General features: G+C 37.8%; 1 protein-coding gene and 1 long non-coding RNA gene across 3 annotated transcripts in view; one reads left to right on the top strand and one right to left on the bottom strand.

Annotated features, from left to right (window-relative positions):
• Positions 1-226: 226 nt before the first annotated feature.
• LOC136283625 (uncharacterized) lies at positions 227-12,654 on the top strand. Its single transcript, XR_010718888.1, has 4 exons — positions 227-412; positions 3,620-3,723; positions 12,247-12,343; positions 12,519-12,654. It is a non-coding gene; the product is annotated as an uncharacterized lncRNA (long non-coding RNA).
• Positions 12,655-12,771: 117 nt separating this feature from the next.
• Positions 12,772-22,164, bottom strand: part of LOC131797114 (chloride channel protein 2) — a 33,079-nt gene continuing 23,686 nt past the window's right edge. The window contains exons 25-31 of one of the 2 annotated variants that reach the window (XM_066172773.1): positions 21,950-22,036; positions 19,846-21,445; positions 18,647-18,710; positions 17,587-17,658; positions 14,145-14,244; positions 13,552-13,647; positions 12,772-13,247 (exon numbers count right to left, since the gene is read on the bottom strand). In XM_066172773.1, coding sequence (XP_066028870.1) covers positions 21,281-21,445; positions 21,950-22,036 — 252 coding nt within the window. In that variant the 3' untranslated portion in view covers positions 12,772-13,247; positions 13,552-13,647; positions 14,145-14,244; ... (1 more) ...; positions 18,647-18,710; positions 19,846-21,280. Of the gene's footprint in view, positions 13,248-13,551; positions 13,648-14,144; positions 14,245-15,201; positions 15,854-17,586; positions 17,659-18,646; positions 18,711-19,845; positions 21,446-21,949; positions 22,037-22,164 lie in introns of those variants that run through there. The other variant, XM_066172774.1, reaches the window with a different exon arrangement.

Below are 22,164 nucleotides of genomic sequence, written 5' to 3' on the forward strand. Positions count from 1 at the left end.
AAGCATAGAGAAAATTTCAAGGATATTATCTCTCCTAATAACTATCGTTCTGATTTTTAACTGAACATAATTTAGTTTGAGACGACGGAAACGATGTCTTCAATGTCTTCGTAGTTATTTTAAGTCATCCACTCATCTCGCGTGTTCTCGCGCAGTTGCGCGTGTAGCGAGACATATTTGTGTGTACCATTCAACATGGCGTCACAATTGGAGGATTTGAATGAAAATCAAGAATCAACTTTCTCTGAGCTTATTTTGATGCCAAACTGGAAGCCAAAGTGGTATCTCAAGTTTTAATTGAACAATTCAGCTTTCTTGAGCGGAGTTTGGATGGGAAAAGATGCTACATTTACTTTAAAACACCTAAAAAGAGACCACGTGTGGGACTTGGCTGTAATCAGATCAACTACAGGTAAGGATTAGACCTTAGAAACTGCTTGATAAACGCAAAAATTTTTATGTATTTCTGTCTCGTGTTAATATTAGTAGCAAATTAACCTCTTGGAATGATCAGATTATCCCAGCATTGCCATAAGCACCGTTGTAATTGCGACAGTGTTGAGCGGGAAATTCAAATATTTATCACTTGGTCTTACGTGAGTGTGTAGGAAGGCGCAGTATTGTTTGTAAAAACACTCTTTAGGGGCAAGTCGCTTGTGAGGAAGGCTTTTTACTGTGTTTAGCATACGCATGTCAAAATATGATATTTAATTTCATTTTTAGGGGCACAACCAAATCTCACTCGACATGTCAACGAATTTCAAGACATGTCCACAGCATGTTAGCCGCACAGCTGCTGTTTCAAGCTTGACATTAAGGCTTTGGCTGATTGTTGGTTTAGATTCAGTAGGATATCTTTTGAAAATCAGCGGGCTTGCATTATTGATTAATCCTGAGGTGTTTTGGCTAGCTTGTCGCGGGAAAGTGTTTTACCCTCAACTAGAATTTCATGTTTAGAAGCCTTTGAAGTATGTCAGGATATTTATTCATAGCCCAATCATCTATGAATTACGTAATCCCTATAAAAGAGGAAGTACTCCCCCTCAACTGTACTTTAATGGACTTTTCTACCCAATACAGTTGTGATCTTGGGACTCCTGCCTGATGTCACAAGGGGTATCCTTTTAAAAATGTTATCCTTTTTAAAGGTGTTTGCATAAATGGGGTTTATCTCGTTAAAAATCTAAGGCGTGAAGTTTTTATTGGTATAAGAAATTGTTCATAAAGAATTTTCCCACAAAATGAACTGTTGCACATCTTGTGAGGGGTACTTATTATTGAATAGAGGGGGTAAGTTTCTAAAGAAATTGTGGTGCTGCATTGGTGGGAGAGTATAACGGGGTAATTTAGTGTTATCAACTGAGCAAAAAATGTAAATTGGCCCCTTCAAAGATGAAAATTGTAAATTGGCCACCGATGTTTTGAGCATTAGCCCTTGGCCTATTGTATAGCAGTCATGTAATGTTCAGATTGGAAATTTGTTGTACCTTATTACATAGCCTGTTAAGACAAGCCTTAGAGGGTAACCTAGCTGTAAACAAGCTGTAGTACATGGGCTAATATAAGCCAAACTGACAGCTAGGTTGTCTATCATCTGAAGCTGTCTACTCAAACCTTTGCACCATAATTAGTACAGATGAAAATTGTGTTGAAATACCCTTGAAGAGATTTTGATCAGAGCCGTTTCCCAGTTTTGAATGAATAGCGTGCACAATGTAATGGTAACAGGTTTAGATGTGTGAATTGATTCAGATTTGCTAAAAAATTGGTATAAACTTTGTAGAATGCCTGGGACTTTTCATCTGGATAATACTTAGTTTTACAGATAGTCTGATGAAACAATATGGGATCCCCAACAACCTGGTTGCCTACTTTTTCTTTTTGGCCCTCTTATTTCAGACTCATTATCAGCCTTAGGCATTATTTTAGGAATTAACGTCAATGATGATTTCTTTCTTTCCACCTTGGGATTGAGAAAGGTCCTCTTTTACCTCTAGCTTTTTTGGATTTTGGTATGCAGCTAATCTCAATAAGATAAGTATTGTTATGAGTAAAATAAAAGTATCTTTATGTCCAACAATGACTTCATACAGGAGATGGGTGATTGATAGCTTCACAAGAAAGTCAGTTTCACCCACAAATCCCTTCCTTTCTCTTAATTAATCTGTGATGCAAAGCTTGTTCAAATGAAAAAAAAGTATTGGAAAAGCTGTTTTGGCTGCAAGACTGTCTCCATGCACTAAACAGAGAGTGGATATTGCACAAAAGATGGGTGACAAGGAGCTGATCACCCAACAGATCAATTGTTTAGTCTTAATCTGTGAAGCAAAGACTTGGAAAAGGAAATGCAGTGAGTGTGTTGAGTATTTTGGCCACTGGACTGTCTTAATGTGTTGAATAGAGAGTGGAATTTGTACAAGAGATGATTGACTGAGAGTTGACCCACAAAGGTGTCAGTTTCACTCAACACATCTCATCCTTAGTCTTAATCTGTGATGCAAAGACTTGGTCCCAAAAAAAGAAAAGGAAAAGAAAATGCAGCAAGTGTGTTGAGTATTTTGGCCACTGGGCTGTCTTAATGTGTGGAAGAGAAAGTGGACTTTGTATAAGAGATAGAGGATTAATAGTTGATGATCAACAAAAAGAGTCAGTTTCACCAAACAAATCTCTTCCTTAGCCTTCATCTGTGAAGCAAAGACTTGGTCCCAAAAAAAAGGAAAAGGAAATGTAGTTAGTGTGTTGGGTATTTCAGTCACTGGACTGTCTTTATGCATTGAACAGAGAGTGCACTTTGTTCAAGAGATGATTGACTGAAAGTTGACCCACAAAGGTGTCAGTTTCACTCGACACATATCATCCTTAGTCTTAATCTGTGACACAAAGACTTGGTCCCAGAAAAATAGGATAAGGAAATGCAGCGAGTATGTTGAGTATTTTGGCCTCTGGACTGTCTTAATGTGTTGAACAGAGAGTGGACTTTGTACAAGAGTTAGGGAACTAATAGCTGATCATCAACAAAAGGAGTCAGTTTCACCCAACAAATCTCTTCCTTAGTCTTCATCTGTGAAGCAAAGACTTGGTCCCAAAAAAAAAAAGGAAAAGGAAATGCAATGAGTGTGTTGAGTATTTCAGTCACTGGTCTGTCTTTATGTGTTGAACAGAGAGTGAACTTCGTATAAGAGATGTTTTACTGAGAGCTGATCCACAAAGGAGTCAGTTTCATCTAACAAATCTCTCCCTTAGTCTTAATTTGTGATGCAAAGACTTGATCCCACACAAAAAGGAAAAGTAAAAGCTGTTTTGGCCACTGAATTGTCTTTCAATGCTCTGCATGAACACTGTGTCTGGTGGTGAGAGTGGATCTTAGACAAGTGATAGGTGGATAAGACTCAGGATCTAGGAGATCCATTAAACAGGTTTTTCAAACTTGGAGCTTAAAAAATGAAGACTTAAAGGTTCATTTTATAGTTACTGTGACTCAGCTCCTACTAGACAAATAACTCTCACCTATATTTCTTGTGAAAATCTTGTCCTTTCTTAAAGATACCTGGAACTCCCAGGATTGCCATTTATCAGGTTGTTTGACTAACAGCTTCTTGATATTTTTGTTACTTTGCAGAACTTGAACACGGTTGGTGTTTTGGAATGCGACGTAATGCAAGTGAGCAGCCATTTTTGTCATCATGAAAAAGCTTCTTTCAGCTCATTTGGAGGATATGAATGGTAAGAGGCAATCAGTTTTTCTCAGGAGGAAACAAACCATCAAGAACAGTTGTTGGGACATCCAAGAGATGTTAATGGGATGAAGGCACTAGAGTAACAGCTCCGCATAATGCAAGTACAAGCTTGGTATAGGTCCAAGTAGTATCTTTAGACTTACAGATCTAAAGATGCATCCATCTCTTTGCAGTCAACTTAGACATGTAAGTCTCTGTGGCCGTCTCCAGTTTAAGTCAGAGTAACTAATCGACTAAGAGGGGAAACGGATCACCTTTCATTCTAGACCGGCCTTTGCACCAAGATCCTTTGAGCAAAACTTCGATCATCCTTAAGTATAGTGTTCTTTCCAGCTGTAAGAATACTTTTGCCCCGGCCCATTCATGCCTAATATTGTTCAGGACTGGGGTTATGTGGGCCTGGAGACCGTCCTGGCGAACCCCCCCCCCCTCTCAGTTACGAGCCCGCATGCCTTATGTAAAGCTCAGAGCAAGGGTTGAGCGAAAGTGAGTAATTAAATAGTTATCTACCCTCTGAATTTTCATTTACGTTTGTGTGCAAAAATTATTCGGCTCTGGAGTTTATGTGCCGATCAAATCGGAGCTTCAACATCCCACCCCCGGGTAGCCGGGTAGCCGGGGGATGGGGACATTCAAACCGGAAGTGTCAAGTGTTTCCAGCGTAATACACGTGTTTTAATGAAGGAGTTAGAAGGTAAAGACTCTGCTTTCGTGAGCGAATGGCTTAGAATTAAGAAAATTTTCACATCGTAAAATAATAGTTAGACGTGAAAACCCTGACGGCAGCTCCGAAAATTATTACGTGACTTTGCTAAATTCTACAACATTCGTTGATCACACAAAGAATCGCTCAATATTTGGTGCGGCATCTGAACGAACCAATCTTTAAAAGTGTTGAAGCTTCGAATTGAAAAGTCTTTATAGGTTCACTATAAAGACTGATAAACGAAAACAAGAGATCATTAGGGAACAGAGAGCGAAAATCAGAGCGTTGTTACGTTATTATCTCGCACATTGTCAGGATTTTCCTGATAGTTTGTTACGTTAGTGTCTCGCGCACTGTTAGGACTTTCTCGATGGTTTGTTACGTTATTATCTCGCACATTGTTAGGATTTTCCTGATGGTTTATTACGTTAGTATCTCGCACATTGTTAGGATTTTCCTGATGGTTTGTTACGTTAGTATCTCGCACACTGTTAGGATTTTCTTGATGGTTTGTTACGTTAGTATCTCGCGCACTGTTAGGATTTTCTTGATGGGTTGTTACGTTAGTATCTCGCACATTGTTAGGATTTTCCTGATAGTTTGTTACGTTAGTGTCTCGCGCACTGTTAGGATTTTCCTGATGGTTTGCTACGTTAATATCTCGCACATTGTTAGAATTTTCCTGATGGTTTGTTACGTTAGTATCTCGCACATTGTTAGGATTTTCCTAATGGTTTGCTACGTTAGTATTTCGCAGACTGTTAGGATTTTCCTGATGGTTTATTACGTTAGTATCTCGCACATTGTTAGGATTTTCCTGATGGTTTGTTACGTTAGTATCTCGCACATTGTTAGGATTTTCCTAATGGTTTGCTACGTTAGTATTTCGCAGACTGTTAGGATTGTCTTGATGGATTGTTACGTTAGTATCTCGCACACTGTTAGGATTTTTCTGATGGATTGTTACGTTAGTATCTCGCACATTGTTAGGATTTTCCTAAAGGTTTGCTACGTTAGTATCTCGCACACTGTTAGGATTGTCTTGATGGATTGTTACGTTAGTATATCGCGCATTGTTAGGATTTTCCTAAAGGCTGGCTACGTTAGTATCTCGCACACTGTTAGGATTGTCTTGATGGATTGTTACGTTAGTATCTCGCGCATTGTTAGGATTTCCTTGATGAATTGTTACGTTAGTATCTCGCGCACTGTTAGGATTTTTCTGATGGATTGTTACGTTAGTATCTCGCACATTGTTAGGATTTTCCTAAAGGTTTGCTACGTTAGTATCTCGCACACTGTTAGGATTGTCTTGATGGATTGTTACGTTAGTATCTCGCGCATTGTTAGGATTTTCCTGATGGTTTGTTACGTTAGTATCTCGCACATAGCTAGGATTTTCCTGATGGTTTGCTACGTTAGTATCTCGCACATTGTTAGGATTTCCTTGATGAATTGTTACGTTAGTATCTTGCACATTGTTAGGATTTCCTTGATGAATTGTTACGTTAGTATCTCGCGCACTGTTAGGATTTTCTTGATGGATTGTTACGCTAGTATCTCGCACACTGTTAGGATTTCCTTGATGAATTGTTACGCTAGTATCTCGCGCACTGTTAGGATTTCCTTAATGAATTGTTACGTTAGTATCTCGCGCATTGTCAGGGTTTTGTTGATGAATTGTTACGTTAGTATCTCGTGCACTGTTAGGATTCTCTTTTGATTAATTGTTACGTTAGTATCTCGCACATTGTTAGGATTTCCTTGATGAATTGTTACGTTAGTATCTCGCGCACTGTTAGGATTTTCTTGATGGATTGTTACGCTAGTATCTCGCACGCTGTTAGGATTTCCTTGATGAATTGTTACGTTAGTATCTCGCAGACTGTTAGGATTTTCTTGATGAATTGTTACGTTAGTATCTCGCGCACTGTTAGGATTTTCTTGATGGTTTGTTACGTCAGTATCTCGCACATTGTTAGGATTTCCTTGATGAATTGTTACGTTAGTATTTCGCGCACTGTTAGGATTTTCTTGATGGATTGTTACGCTAGTATCTCGCACACTGTTAGGATTTCCTTGATGAATTGTTACGCTAGTATCTCGCGCACTGTTAGGATTTCCTTGATGAATTGTTACGTTAGTATCTCGCGCATTGTCAGGGTTTTGTTGATGAATTGTTACGTTAGTATCTCGTGCACTGTTAGGATTCTCCTTTGATTAATTGTTACGTTAGTATCTCGCACATTGTTAGGATTTCCTTGATGAATTGTTACGTTAGTATCTCGCACACTGTTAGGATTTTCTTGATGGATTGTTATGCTAGTATCTCGCACGCTGTTAGGATTTCCTTGATGAATTGTTACGTTAGTATCTCGCAGACTGTTAGGATTTTCTTGATGAATTGTTACGTTAGTATCTCGCGCACTGTTAAGATTTTCTTGATGGTTTGTTACGTTAGTATCTCGCACATTGTTAGGATTTCCTTGATGAATTGTTACGTTAGTATCTCGCGCACTGTTAGGATTTTCTTGATGGATTGTTACGCTAGTATCTCGCACACTGTTAGGATTTCCTTGATGAATTGTTACGCTAGTATCTCGCGCACTGTTAGGATTTCCTTGATGAATTGTTACGTTAGTATCTTGCGCACTGTTAGGATTTTCTTGATGGATTGTTACGCTAGTATCTCGCACACTGTTAGGATTTCCTTGATGGACTGTTATGCTAGTATCTCGCGCACTGTTAGGATTTCCTTGATGAATTGTTACGCTAGTATCTCGCACATTGTTAGGATTTCCTTGATGAATTGTTACGCTAGTATCTCGCGCACTGTTAGGATTTCCTTGATGAATTGTTACGTTAGCATCTCGCACATTGTTAGGATTTCCTTGATGAATTGTTATGTTAGTATCTCGCACATTGTTAGGATTTTCTTGATGAATTGTTACGTTAGTATCTCGCACATTGTTAGGATTTCCTTGATGAATTGTTACGCTAGTATCTCGCGCACTGATAGGATTTCCTTGATGAATTGTTTCGCTATTATCTCGCACATTGTTAGGATTTCCTTGATGAATTGTTACGCTAGTATCTCGCGCACTGTTACGATTTCCTTGATGAATTGTTACGTTAGTATCTCGCACATTGTTAGGATTTCCTTGATGAATTGTTACGCTAGTATCTCGCGCACTGTTAGGATTTCCTTGATGAATTGTTACGTTAGTATCTCGCGCACTGTTAGGATTTCCTTGATGAATTGTTACGCTAGTATCTCGCGCACTGTTAGGATTTCCTTGATGAATTGTTACGTTAGTATCTCGCGCACTGTTAGGATTTCCTTGATGAATTGTTACGTTAGTATCTCGCGCACTGTTAGGATTTCCTTGATGAATTGTTACGCTAGTATCTCGCGCACTGTTAGGATTTCCTTGATGAATTGTTACGCTAGTATCTCGCGCACTGTTAGGATTTCCTTGATGAATTGTTACGTTAGTATCTCGCGCACTGTTAGGATTTTCTTGATGGTTTGTTACGTCAGTATCTCGCACATTGTTAGGATTTCCTTGATGAATTGTTACGTTAGTATTTCGCGCACTGTTAGGATTTTCTTGATGGATTGTTACGCTAGTATCTCGCACACTGTTAGGATTTCCTTGATGAATTGTTACGTTAGTATCTCGCGCACTGTTAGGATTTTCTTGATGGATTGTTACGCTAGTATCTCGCACACTGTTAGGATTTCCTTGATGAATTGTTACGCTAGTATCTCGCGCACTGTTAGGATTTCCTTGATGAATTGTTACGTTAGTATCTCGCGCATTGTCAGGGTTTTGTTGATGAATTGTTACGTTAGTATCTCGTGCACTGTTAGGATTCTCCTTTGATTAATTGTTACGTTAGTATCTCGCACATTGTTAGGATTTCCTTGATGAATTGTTACGTTAGTATCTCGCACACTGTTAGGATTTTCTTGATGGATTGTTACGCTAGTATCTCGCACGCTGTTAGGATTTCCTTGATGAATTGTTACGTTAGTATCTCGCAGACTGTTAGGATTTTCTTGATGAATTGTTACGTTAGTATCTCGCGCACTGTTAAGATTTTCTTGATGGTTTGTTACGTTAGTATCTCGCACATTGTTAGGATTTCCTTGATGAATTGTTACGTTAGTATCTCGCGCACTGTTAGGATTTTCTTGATGGATTGTTACGCTAGTATCTCGCACACTGTTAGGATTTCCTTGATGAATTGTTACGCTAGTATCTCGCGCACTGTTAGGATTTCCTTGATGAATTGTTACGTTAGTATCTTGCGCACTGTTAGGATTTTCTTGATGGATTGTTACGCTAGTATCTCGCACACTGTTAGGATTTCCTTGATGGACTGTTATGCTAGTATCTCGCGCACTGTTAGGATTTCCTTGATGAATTGTTACGCTAGTATCTCGCACATTGTTAGGATTTCCTTGATGAATTGTTACGCTAGTATCTCGCGCACTGTTAGGATTTCCTTGATGAATTGTTACGTTAGCATCTCGCACATTGTTAGGATTTCCTTGATGAATTGTTATGTTAGTATCTCGCACATTGTTAGGATTTTCTTGATGAATTGTTACGTTAGTATCTCGCACATTGTTAGGATTTCCTTGATGAATTGTTACGCTAGTATCTCGCGCACTGATAGGATTTCCTTGATGAATTGTTTCGCTATTATCTCGCACATTGTTAGGATTTCCTTGATGAATTGTTACGCTAGTATCTTGCGCACTGTTACGATTTCCTTGATGAATTGTTACGTTAGTATCTCGCACATTGTTAGGATTTCCTTGATGAATTGTTACGCTAGTATCTCGCGCACTGTTAGGATTTCCTTGATGAATTGTTACGTTAGTATCTCGCGCACTGTTAGGATTTCCTTGATGAATTGTTACGCTAGTATCTCGCGCACTGTTAGGATTTCCTTGATGAATTGTTACGTTAGTATCTCGCGCACTGTTAGGATTTCCTTGATGAATTGTTACGTTAGTATCTCGCGCACTGTTAGGATTTCCTTGATGAATTGTTACGCTAGTATCTCGCGCACTGTTAGGATTTCCTTGATGAATTGTTACGCTAGTATCTCGCGCACTGTTAGAATTTCCTTGATGAATTGTTACGTTAGTATCTCGCGCACTGTTAGGATTTCCTTGATGAATTGTTACGTTAGTAGCTCGCGCACTGTTAGGATTTCCTTGATGAATTGTTACGCTAGTATCTCGCGCACTGTTAGGATTTCCTTGATGAATTGTTACGTTAGTATCTCGCGCACTGTTAGGATTTCCTCGATGAATTGTTACGTTAGTATCTTGCGCATTGTTAGGGTTTTGTTGATGAATTGTTACGTTAGTATCTCGTGCACTGTTAGGATTCTCTTTTGATTAATTGTTACGTTAGTATCTCGCAGACTGTTAGGATTTTCCTGATGGTTTGTTACGTTAGTATCTCGCAGACTGTTAGGATTTTCTTGATGGTTTGTTACGTTAGTTTCTCGCAGACTGTTAGGATTTTCTTGATGGTTTGTTACGTTAGTATCTCGCACACTGTTAGGATTTTCTTGATGGTTTATTACGTTAGTATCTCGTGCATTGTTAGGGTTTTGTTGATGAATTGTTACGCTAGTATCTCGCGCACTGTTAGGATTTCCTTGATGAATTATTACGCTAGTATCTTGCGCACTGTTAGGATTTCCTTGATGAATTGTTACGTTAGTATCTCGCGCACTGTTAGGATTTTCTTGATGGATTGTTACGTTAGTATCTCGCAGACTGTTAGGATTTTCTTGATGAATTGTTACGTTAGTATCGAGCACTCTCAGGACTTTTCTTGATGGACTATTATGTTAATATCTTGTGCACTCTCTCTTTTCTTGATGGTTTGTTATGTCATTATCTTGCACACTGTTAGGATTTTCCTGATGGTTTGATACGATAGTATCTCGCACATGGTTAGGATTTTCCTGATGGATTGTTACGTTAGTATCTCGCACACTGTTAGGATTTTCTTGATGGTTTGTTACGTTAGTTTCTCGCACACTGTTAGGATTTTTTGATGGATTGTTACGTTAGTGTCTCGTGCACTGTCAGCATTTTCTTGATGGTTTGTCGCGTTAGTATCTCGCACACTGTTAGGATTTTTGTTGATGAATTGTTACGTTAGTATCTCGCGCACTGTTAGGATTTTCTTGATGGTTTGTTACGTTAGTATCTTTTAGACTGTTAGGATTTTCTCGATGTATTGTTACGTTCGTATTTCGTATACTTTCAGGATTTTTCGTGATGAATTTTTATGTTAGTATCTTGCAGGCTGTTAGGATTTTCTTGATGGGTTGCTACGTTAGTATCTTGCAGACTGTTAGGATTTTTCTTGATGGATTGTTACGTTATTATCTCGCATACTGTCAGGATTTTTCTTGATGGTTTGTTACGTTAGTATCTTGCACACTGTTAGATTCTTCTTGATGGAATGTTACGCTAGTATCTCACGCAGTCTTTGGTTTCTCTATTATTCGATTGTTACACTAATATATAAAGCACTCTTAGTTGCTCTGTCATTAGGTTGTTAGGTCAGTATGTCGCGTGCTCTTAGGATTCTCTTGATGGACTGCTTCGTTAGTATGTGACGTGCTGTTAAGATTTTCTTGATGAGTTTTTACTGTAGTATCTCGTTAGGATTGTCTTGAGGGAATGTTTCGTTAGTATGTCGCGCGCTGTTAAGATTCTATTGATAGATTGTTACATTAGTACGTCACGCACTGTTAAGATTTTCTCTATTGGTTTTACGTTAGTATCTCGCGTACAGTTAGAATTATCTTAATCGATTGTTTCGTTAGTATCTAGCGCACTGTTAGGATTTTTTATGAATTGATTCGTTAGTATGTCGCGCACTATCAGGAATTTCTTGATGGATTGTTACGTCAGTGTGTCACCCTCTGCTAGGATTCTATTAAGGGATTGTTACGCTAGTATTTCGCTTATCAATCCAAGAAACTGACAGATACCCAATCAAATGTGAGCCTTGGATGTCGCAACAAAATTTGAAAATTTGTAAAAAACACTGCTTTTTGGTTGTCGGTTTGGAAAAAGTGGTGTTTAGAGAAGGAAATTGCCAAGGAAATCGCCTAGGAAATCGAAAATTACGAGTCGACCCAGCTTAGCACTTTGCTCGAGCGATCCAACGCCGAAATTAAAAACAAACATGGTTCGACCTCGGAAACGACGACTCCATTTCATCGAAAGTGATTCGGACACAGGCTAAACAATTTCTTGAACTGTTTAGCCGGACTTTGAACTTTTTTGCGCCTTAAAGATGTGAAGATCTCATTGCATAATATTGTTTTGATCGTACGCGGTTGTTTTGACCGAACGCACGGTTTAAATAAATTATTTTTGCACTTGATGTGCACGCTTTGCTTATGCTTAGTTTTGATGAGCCATCTCGTATTTTTCCATGTATATTATTAACACGTAATCACATGATTTTTCTCGTGCTATTTGGAATAAACAAGCACTTGTTAATTTTTTCTAAGACTACAAATTGCACTCGCCCTACGGGCTCGTGCAATTTTGGTAGTCTTTCAAAAAATTTACTCGTGCTTATTTATTCCAAATTGCACTCGAAATCATGTGATTACCTATACAAATATAGTGATCGGTCATTCGCTCATCTGCAAAATTCTTCTATATCTTTGAGTTGCGATTTATGTTTCCAACTTAATTCAAAGGTGTGAAATTCTTGTTAGATTTTTTGTGTTTTCCTCTTTCAGCTCCTGAGATGATTTCTAACGTTTGAAATGTTGGTGAAAGGACAAATCGCACGACTGCAGATGTTAGCTGGTGACGAAGGGGGAACTGGTTATTCAGGTGTGTTGCCAAGTTAATCAAATGAATGTCAGGTTAAAAGCGGTTAGTTATGAATAATGGCTAAGAATTCTCGTCTTTACGGGGCTCAGTTTAGAACGCATGCGTGTTAATATCATATCATGAACGGTAACGTTACATTTTGTCTTATTCGAATTTATTCTCCATCTCTTCACAGGTTTCATGAAATAATGGCCATCTCAAAAACCAAGATCATCCTCGACAAAAAGGCTTAAATTGGAGGTCTTACAACCTACCACCACACCAGCTCCAATAACGAGTTTTTTTTTCAGTCCTAATAAAAATAGTTTTGTATAGTGGTAACGAAATCTTCGTAATACGCATGTGTATTAAGACAGACGTTTGGTTACACAAACGCATGCGTTGGAAATAAATATTAACACCACAAAGTAGACAACTTTTGCAAGTACTTTATAAAACTGCCTGTGAGAGGTGGGTGCGGTGGGAGAGGTTGGATGGATGAAAAAAAAAACACTGTATTAACAACTGTATTAAAAGATTGTAATCAGGAAATAATATATAGTATTATAATATATAGTGTAATATATTAAAAGATTGTATTGTAATATTACTGTACTGTAATATGAGTTGATCATATCAAAGGACATTTGTATCAAAAGGTAGACAGAAAAGGTCGGGTGTAGTGGGGCATGATGAAAGGTTAACCGTTTTTGGTTTCCCTCCAAGGTATTTAACTTTTAGAAAATGCCTCAGAGAGGCAGGTGGGTAGAGGGGAAATGGTCAAAGAATCGAACCCCCATTTTTTTTATTCTCTGATTTGGGGGTCGATCCAATTTTGCTTTCTTCCCAAAATTTATACTTTTCTCTAGCCCAGGCTTAAGGTGATCGTGTTTCTTGGTATCGTGCTTTAAGTGGTCGAAGAAACCTGCAAAATAGGGAAATGAAATCAAGACCAAGAATTTGAGCTATGAAAACGTTCCCCGCCTTAAGACTTTTACCAAAAGAACGACAAACGAACTTTTCCCACCGAAGAACGAAGAAAGACTTCCAAAAGTTTGTGTTTAACTATGCCACAACAATTATGCTCATAGACTTGGAAGAATTTGCAATTCAGAGAAAAGAAATTATTCCGCATGCGTCCTAAATAGACCTTAGTCACAAGAAAAAAAAACAAACTGTGCCATGAAAAACTTCAACGAATGTTGCTCAAGTTTTCGTTTTTTTCCTACCTTACATTGGTCATTTTGCAACACCACTTGCTTCTGGTAAATCAGGGCTCAAGTAAATTGAGGAGCAACGACATTTAGCTTTCACATCACTTCAATCTGTAAAATTAAAATGGCAATAAACAAATTAACAGTTATGAGACCAGTTTCACAGTACTATACAAGTCTCAAAACCTAATACACAACACAATAAAATCTATCAAAGTACATGTACAAGCCTTGCAAGAGAGAGTCTGAGTTCGTCAATTCTCTTCTTCCTTTCCACGTTCATACTCTCTTAGGGTTCGTATCTCTTTCCTGTTTCCCTCGAACCAGAAGTAAAGTGAAGACCAAAATGCATTTAATCGTTTACTTCCGCCTTGCTTAATAGCATGAAACGAACACAATATCTTTACAACTTTGAAACCAGTTTCAGCGTACAGTAAAAAATATCTCTTAGATTAAAAGAGGACAAGTCTCTTTCCCAAACAACAAAGTGCAAGAAACGCGTCATGTTTGCAAAAACGAGCTACCCAGTTTCGAAATTGCTCCTTTATCGTGTGTAAAATGCACTTAAGTATGATACAAGCTTTTTATGTGTCTTATTACTGTTATACCTTTGGGCATTCGTCCATTTTTTCCTCTCACTGACAGGCGGCAAACTTGTATGTTCGGTCTTGTTTTAACTTCCTTGGAGTAGAGCATAGCTGGTGAAACCTAGAAGTGAAAGACACACAAGTTATGCACAGACTGCTCGTCCGTTTCTTTTAACGTTCACTCGTCTAACTGTTCAAAACAACAATTCAAATCCTAAGAAAATTAAAGCCTGAAATATCGAAAACGTTTCTGAATTTCCGTTTAAAACGACTAACACGATTTGTTGATCGACAACCAAGAGGAAAGAAGCGTACACTGCTATTTTGTAACTTTTCCCCCGCTTCCTCAGGTATCGTGGTATTTGTTCTTGGTATTGAATTTGCATCAGATTTGCATACAACTTCTTGCGTTTTGCACGAGAATTTCTGGTAATGGCCTGCAATTCCAAATGAAGTCGGGCAAATTTGGCACCAATGATCAATCACATTGAATAATTTCAGCAAAGTGTGGTTCCAAGAAAGCCACATCCAAGTTTTCTGAGGTGATTATGCTAAGACATCAAATAGATTATCAGTGAACAACGATCAACCTGCTTACTTCTTAAAGACATAATTTAGTTTTATCAACTGAGTTTAAAAGGTAAATTGCCACCGTTAAAAGTTTCAAAGCTGACGTTTCGAACGTTAGATTTGAGACCCTTCACGGTGGCTAATTGACATCATCAACTCAGTTGATAAAATCAAATTATCTTGTTATACTCCCCCACCGATACAGCACTACACTTCCTTTAGGAACTTTCCCACCTAAATACAACAGCTTAAAAGTCGAGGAACATATTTGAGTTAGCACTTTTCAACAGATAGCCTGCATTCCATAATTTTGGTTAGACATACCATTGATGCAGAATTATAAAATTCCGCCAATTTCATAAATGCCACAACTTGGGGTATTAATCAACCCCTCACTTTCATTGACTTAAACTTAGCTTGCCTCTAACTTAATTCTAAGACTTGGATCAACCTATAAAAGGTAGTCATTGGACCACTTAATTTTGTTCATATTTGTTTTCAATGTTGACCTTTTAACCTGATCCCTTGAGAATTTTTCTGCATTTTGATTGGTTAGTATTGGCTAAGTTGTTCAGTTGTACTGATGGCCTTTACCTCTTGGCTGCTTGACTGTCTGATTACAAGTGTTCAACATGGGACAGGTGAAATCAGACAGTTTGGACCTAAAACAACCACAAACAAGGTCAAGTCCATTTGAGTCTGTCTGTCAGTTGGTCAGTTGCACAGTCAGTAATTAATTCAGCTTGCTGATTAGATATCCATGCAGCCAGCATGTCAGATCAACAGTCAGATCACCAGTCAGTCACCAAGTCAGTGCAGCCCATCATATGTAATTCTTTCATTTAGTTAGCCACTTAGTCCACACATTAGTACAATAGCCAGTGTGACATTCAGTCCTCCAGTTGCTCACATCATCAGTCCATTTGTTTCCTCTTATTGTTGATTACTCTGTCATTTGATCATGCAGTCAGGCTGCCACCCAGTTAGTCAGTCAGCCATTCAGTCAGTCTATAAGTTAGTTGATTGGTCAGTCAGTCAGTCAGTCAAGATGGCAGTCAATCAATAGGTAAGTCAGTCAAGCAAGTGGTCAGTCAGTCAGCCAGTCAATCAGTTACTCACCCACTCACTCACCAAGTCTGTGGCTTGACCAGTAAGTGCATCTGTCAGTTAATTTATTAGTAACAATAAGTCATTCATAAGGTCTGTTGGTTAATTAGCCTCTTGACTGATTACATAGGTAAGTTAGTAAGTACATAAATAGGTTAGTAAGGTAGACAGTGAGGCAGGCAATCAGTCAGTCAGTCAACTTAAAGTATCAAAGAAGGATAAAAAGTAATTTTTTTCAATTTCCTGAAAATTTCATATCTAGTAGAGAAATTTAAGATCTATCAATTTCTGAAAATTTTAATTCTCTCTCTCTGAAAAGAGGAAAATTTCTTCGCAGTTTGCATCAGAGCAGAAATGTTTTGATAGGGTTCCTACTACACTTAAGGGATGCAGTGGCCACAGTCTTTTTCTATTGAAGTTGATGAAGGTGCCAGTCTGGAAAAAAATCTCACAGACAAGACCCTTGCTTAGCATTGCGCTTAAGCATCAATTGTTGAGCTGCTTTGTTGCGTTTGCCTTTTAGCTCTCCTTCTTCTGTATGACCTTTTCTCTCCTCTTTTTTCATGCTGTCCCTTGCTGGTTGAATCACCCTCCACATCAACACAAATAGCTACAAATTTACAAGTGTATTCACACTTAACCTTCTCATGCAACATGCTAACTCCTTACAAATTGTTTCCATTCTTCCTATCCGTGCTTGGATCACTGACAGCCAAAATAGTGTCAAGTGACTTGCTTCAATATGATTTGAAAACAGCCTTGACAAGTGTGAAGTAGAAACGCATTTATGTAAACAAACACCGATGCCCCGAAAAATTTCAAGTCACTTTTGGCTTGAGTTCTGATGTTTGATGTTTATATTCAGTCAATTACTGTGAGATTTGGAGATAATGTCAGAAATATAATGAACCCCAAGAAGGTGTCTGGGATTTTTGTGTGTTTTCTTACTTTTTGAGATAAAACGTTTCAATTGAAAACCTTGCCCAAAAGCAATTAAAATACAAATCCCAGAAATGCTTTTTTAGTCCAATATGTGCAGATCATGTTCTGCTCAAAAAACAAATGAGTTGATTAAAATGTCTTGATAAATAAACTTATCTTATGAAACATGTCAGAAAAAAAGAATAATCTCCCATTCTGTGACACAATAAAAATCATAAAAAATGAATGAAATATCCAGAATCAGTGTTTTTCAAGATAAAAGAAAATGCATACTTCTATGGGGATAGCATGAACAATTTTGAACCTATTTCAGTTTGAATGAAAAAGTTTGTTTTCCTTCCGTGATAACTTAGGTCACATGTTTGATAGCTGATATGTTGATTGGTACATGGTGTACTGGCAAGCTAGTGGTTAGTCTCAAAGATGTAGTTGTCAAGTTAAGCAGTACATTATTAAGTCATTGAGTTGGTTTACTACAATCATAATGCCTCCTGAGCAGAGCAATCTTTAACACAACAAAATTATGTTCTAGTTTTCTTGTATTTCAGATTCCTCTGAGATTTAGACAAGAAGAATAAAATCTGAAAGTGTGGACTATAGGTGTAAGGTCAAAATCAATTTAGAGGTTGCATGAAGCAGTAAAAGAAATTGACTAGGGAAACTAACAGAGAGCCTTAATAAAGTTATTATAGAATTACTGAAAATAACTTCAAAAGTAGAATCACAAGAAACACAGGTAAGCAATAAATTTATAGACAAACTTGTCTTTAATCAACTGGATGAAGTTTGAAAAAGTACTAAAGCTTTGAATTAATTGGTAATCATTCATTTGTTAGTGCAGTACCTGAAAGACTGCTCCAAACACTGCTGCTTGTCACAACTTTGATCCATGTGATTTCCATTTTGCATGATATATCTGTATACAAATAATACAACACATATTAAAATTAAAACTGTATGTTAATTATTTAAATTTTGAGAATTTTAACTCCACTGCTTTGTTTAAACTAATTTTTTTAATTGTGCTTTCCTCAAATATTTATCTATCATATGCTGAAGTGGATATAGAGGTGAAAAGTGGCCAGTAGATATATAAATCATATGATCTACTTTCACCAATACAATTTCAGCAGATCAATTTATAACCAGACAGTCCCATTTCACTAAACTCAATCACTCAAAAGTGCTCAAGTCTATCATCATTTATTCTGTTTCAATAATCCCTTAATATCGTCTCTCCCACAATCCCTATTCCAAAATTTTAAAAATGGGTTCTTAGAAAGATCTCCAGCAGGTGTCAGATGGTTCCTAGCCCTAAGGAGATTAAAACATCTTCTTAACTTTACCACTAGATTGTATAATGCCAAAACCCACTATGCCAAAAATTAGAACCTTTCAAAAATTTTATACAACCCATCATAATACTGGATCATGTTTCAGTCCAGGAGCATTGTGGAGTAATTGTGGTATCCGACTCTTAGTTCTGCTGTCACGTAATCAGAACAAAGTTGTCTTTTTGTTTACATCAGCTATCACATAAAAATATTTCATAATGGTTGATATATGCAATCTTTTCAAAAAATTCCCAAAATTAGGAAAGCAACAACAAAACGTTGGATGACTATGATAACATAGGGGCCAAAATTATATTTTCAAGTACTCACTACTTGAAAATTGATTTACATATGAAGGGAAAAAGAAATCCTTGCTCATTTCCAAGAAAAGTTTACACATGTAAAAATTATGTGCAGTAAGGATGTTTGATGCAGTACTAGAGAATGATCTCAACTCAGAATCTCCCACTGGTAAATCAGTTAGCGACTCTTTTCGAGAAATTGCGCAGAGAAACAACATAGGCCTTGTTTACACAAAAATAATTAGCTTCGAAGAGATGTTAAACTTACCTTTCTGTGCACGAAAACGAACTTTGCAAGGTGCGTAAATTTTTCGTAAAATGGTCTATCCAGCCTGTAAACAAAAGGGGAAAAAACACGGTTTCATTCCTCGTTAAATAAGGAATTGCAAGGTAGAGTAACCTAATAGTACGGAACAAACCTTTCAAAGAAGGATAAGCTTAAAAACATCCAACATGGCCGCCTGTAAACAAATACTCGCTAAGATAGCTGGGAAATAAAGAAAACTAGACCATAAACTGTACACATGCGTATTCCCCTCCCACCCCTCCCTTCTATGATTCTTCGACATGATCGTTGTGCCACATTAAAAGCCAGATTGCAGATCATTGGCTTCACTTAGTGAAGAGAAGGCAAAGAAATAGAGATTACGCAGATCAATGTACAGCGCAGGCAAGCTGTCATCGGCTAGTTCCGTTGCGTTTTGTAGTTACCTAATCACTGATTTGTATTGCTGCTAGATTTGCTCTTGTTTGGTTCCAGTTAGCTCAGTTGGCTTTTTTTTTTTTTTTTTAATATCATCTGTTTTTGGCTTTTAAGAAATCAGTTCGGTGAGTAACCCTATGGACGGCAACCCTTCCCCCTCCCGCGGAATGCATGAGTTGGTAAAAATGATTCAAAATCTATTGAATATTAAAAAAAACTGACTTGAAAAAAATTTTAACTCAATGACCAACTGATCCAGTTGCTCGAAGAGTTTGTCGATACTGATACCTAGCCGATGTGAAGTGATAACAAATCTCAGCCCTTTAACGCTTTTGATCCCTGATTAAGAACCTGGGAATAAGTACTCAGGTTAAAAGGAATATTGGGAATAAGTATTCCTGTTGAAAGGAATGAGTTTCCAAGCAGAATAAATCAATAGAACGTTTTGAATTGCGTTTAAGGCTCCGGTTGTTCGAAGCATGGATAACGCTAACCTCAGGATAAATCTCTATCCGGTGGATAACGCAGTACGTTCTGTAAACACTTATCCACTGGATAGCAATTTATCCGTTGGATAGTGTTATCCGGCCTTTACACAACTGGACCCTGGTGAATAGAACCTTTTTTAAGCGTTGGGGCCATGTTCTTAACGCTGAGAAACCGCACTTTCCACATATTATAGATGAGCTTGCATCATGTAAGGCCCCATTTCCACGTAGAGGGAGGAAACGCTTTGACGTCAGGGGGAAGGGAAGGGAACGTACCTTGAGGGTATTAGGACACGTTCTTGAAGGAAAAGGTTTCGCGTTTTTCAGGCAAAGGAAGCCTGTGAATCTGAGAGAAATGTGTATCAAACATACAGGAAACAAAAGTTCCACAATAGAGCCAATAACACGAATGTACACCATTTTATACGAAATTTACAATATGCAATATACGCTTACACAGTAATGAAGGGTATAGAGTTCTTGTATAATACTGCTTTTGGCTCGATCACTTATGTACAGGTATCAGTATGTTAACACGTATGATGTATACTCCAATAAATGGTTTTAATAAAAACATATGCGAGATCCAAACAATTGTATATCGTCTGGGCAGAACTGTAATCCTCTCTTGACCAAGTACTATTATCTAATTTAATCACTGCTCCAGAACACGTTTGTTTTATTCACTTTTACGGAATTCCTTTACGTTTGTAAAATTATTTATTACAAAAATATCAAAAATTAATATGAAAGTCCGAAGAAGAGTTTCTTGAAAAAAGAAACATGATCAATGCCTAAAAAATAAGCACTTTCGACCTCACCAAATAATCATACACCTCATTAAATGGCTAATTTTGACAAAATAAAATATAATTCTTTTACACTTGTTTTGATAACGGTAATAATAATAATAGTAATCCGCTCATGTTCGTTCGATATGAGACTACTCATTTCTATCGTATTATTGGGGAAGTATGATAATTTTCTATAATCATAATATTCTCTGGTCGGTACGTATAAAAAGCAATGTCTAATCGATAAATACGAAAAAAAACTTATTGTGGGATCAAAAAAAGATATAGCATATGATATACGGAGGACAGGCTGTCAAATACAAGTCTAAACAGTATTTTACAACAACCAATTAACCAATTCGGCAAGCCCGCAGAACAAACTTTATTTTCCAAGAGCCTTTTCAAGCGAAAGGCGGCACGCGCGAGTCGAACATAAAGAACGAGTAACGCGCGAGACGAATAGATACTCCGAACTCGCGCACGACTTCCCTTTCGCGCTCGTCTGAAAAACCCAATAAAAATTGGTGCATGTTCTGCATGCTTACCTTGGCGGGCTTCAACGACCAACGGAACGGTTCATGCATCTCAAAAAATAATGGAATAAAATACGAAGAAATTCTACATCCTTTTGGGTTTCTTCTTAATAATTATCTTTTTGAAAACGCCATCAACGATTGTTAAGAGATTTCCGTTAAAAAACTTCATATTTTTTCCACCAAATTTGAATTGCAACGAAGCCCACTGAATACTGAACTCCTAGATACTTTTCTCTTCAAGGCCAGATCTCTAAAGCGACGGAGTAGGATCGGAGCCGAAGTCAGAGCCGTAACTAGCGTTTGTCGGACATTCCGTTGATAAAAAAGGCGTAAGCTTCAGGGAAGCTGAGTTGGAATTAGCGGTAAGAACATTTCAATTTTCTACAGCGTAGGATCTGTCTCTCCAGTAGTGACCCTGGGTTCCGGACACCCTTTCAGCATGGTATCCCGAGCACGTGCAGACGTAAAACTGCCGCTGCGACCCTCGCCTTCTGCGTCTACGTGTGAAGTATCCAAGAAGCGTTCACCCTCGATTGCCTGGCGAACCTGTTGTTAAAAAATATATCACCCATCACAGATATATTTAACTTGTAAGCAGTTACTAAGAGGACAGATTAGTATTCAAAAACAGCTTATATTTATAGGAAGCTATCAGGAACCGAAATAAAACTTTTGAGAGCTACATAACTCAATTCCCGAGGTTCAGTTTTCTTTTTGGATTTTTTTTTTCAAATTTAATACTCTCACTTGTTTATTTATTTAGTGGCAAGCGATTTAAACTTCAAGTGAAGTAGTTCAGCGACCGTTGAAATGAAAACCATTTGGTGCATAAAAATTCTAATGAAACTTTGCGCACACATACATATATCATGCACAGACATCAATCAAGCTGTGGAAAGTAGTTATGGCCTGCAAACCTGTGGGTAATATCACATTGTATGTAAATTTGAAGGAAAGCTACGACACAATTTCCGTCTTAACTCACACAGTGATCACTTCTTAACGCAATTTCAGGTTTTTCATTTGGTCTGTTCGTTTCTTTTATCTCACCTCCTTCAGAGCGACCACGCCCACCAGTCGTCCCAAAGTGGTCACATAGGCATGCGATAAGTTAAGTAGCGCGAAAAGCTTGTGAACCTAATAAATTTAAAAGATCAACATCAGGGAGGGCTCAGTGAGATCGAAGTTGAGTGAAGAAACTACTGGTAATGCAACTGAAAGTTTCGTAATAGACGAGAAGTGACAATTAAAATAACATATGTTCG

Source organism: Pocillopora verrucosa, chromosome 9, assembly GCF_036669915.1.
Source record: "Pocillopora verrucosa isolate sample1 chromosome 9, ASM3666991v2, whole genome shotgun sequence".
NCBI lineage: Eukaryota > Metazoa > Cnidaria > Anthozoa > Scleractinia > Pocilloporidae > Pocillopora > Pocillopora verrucosa.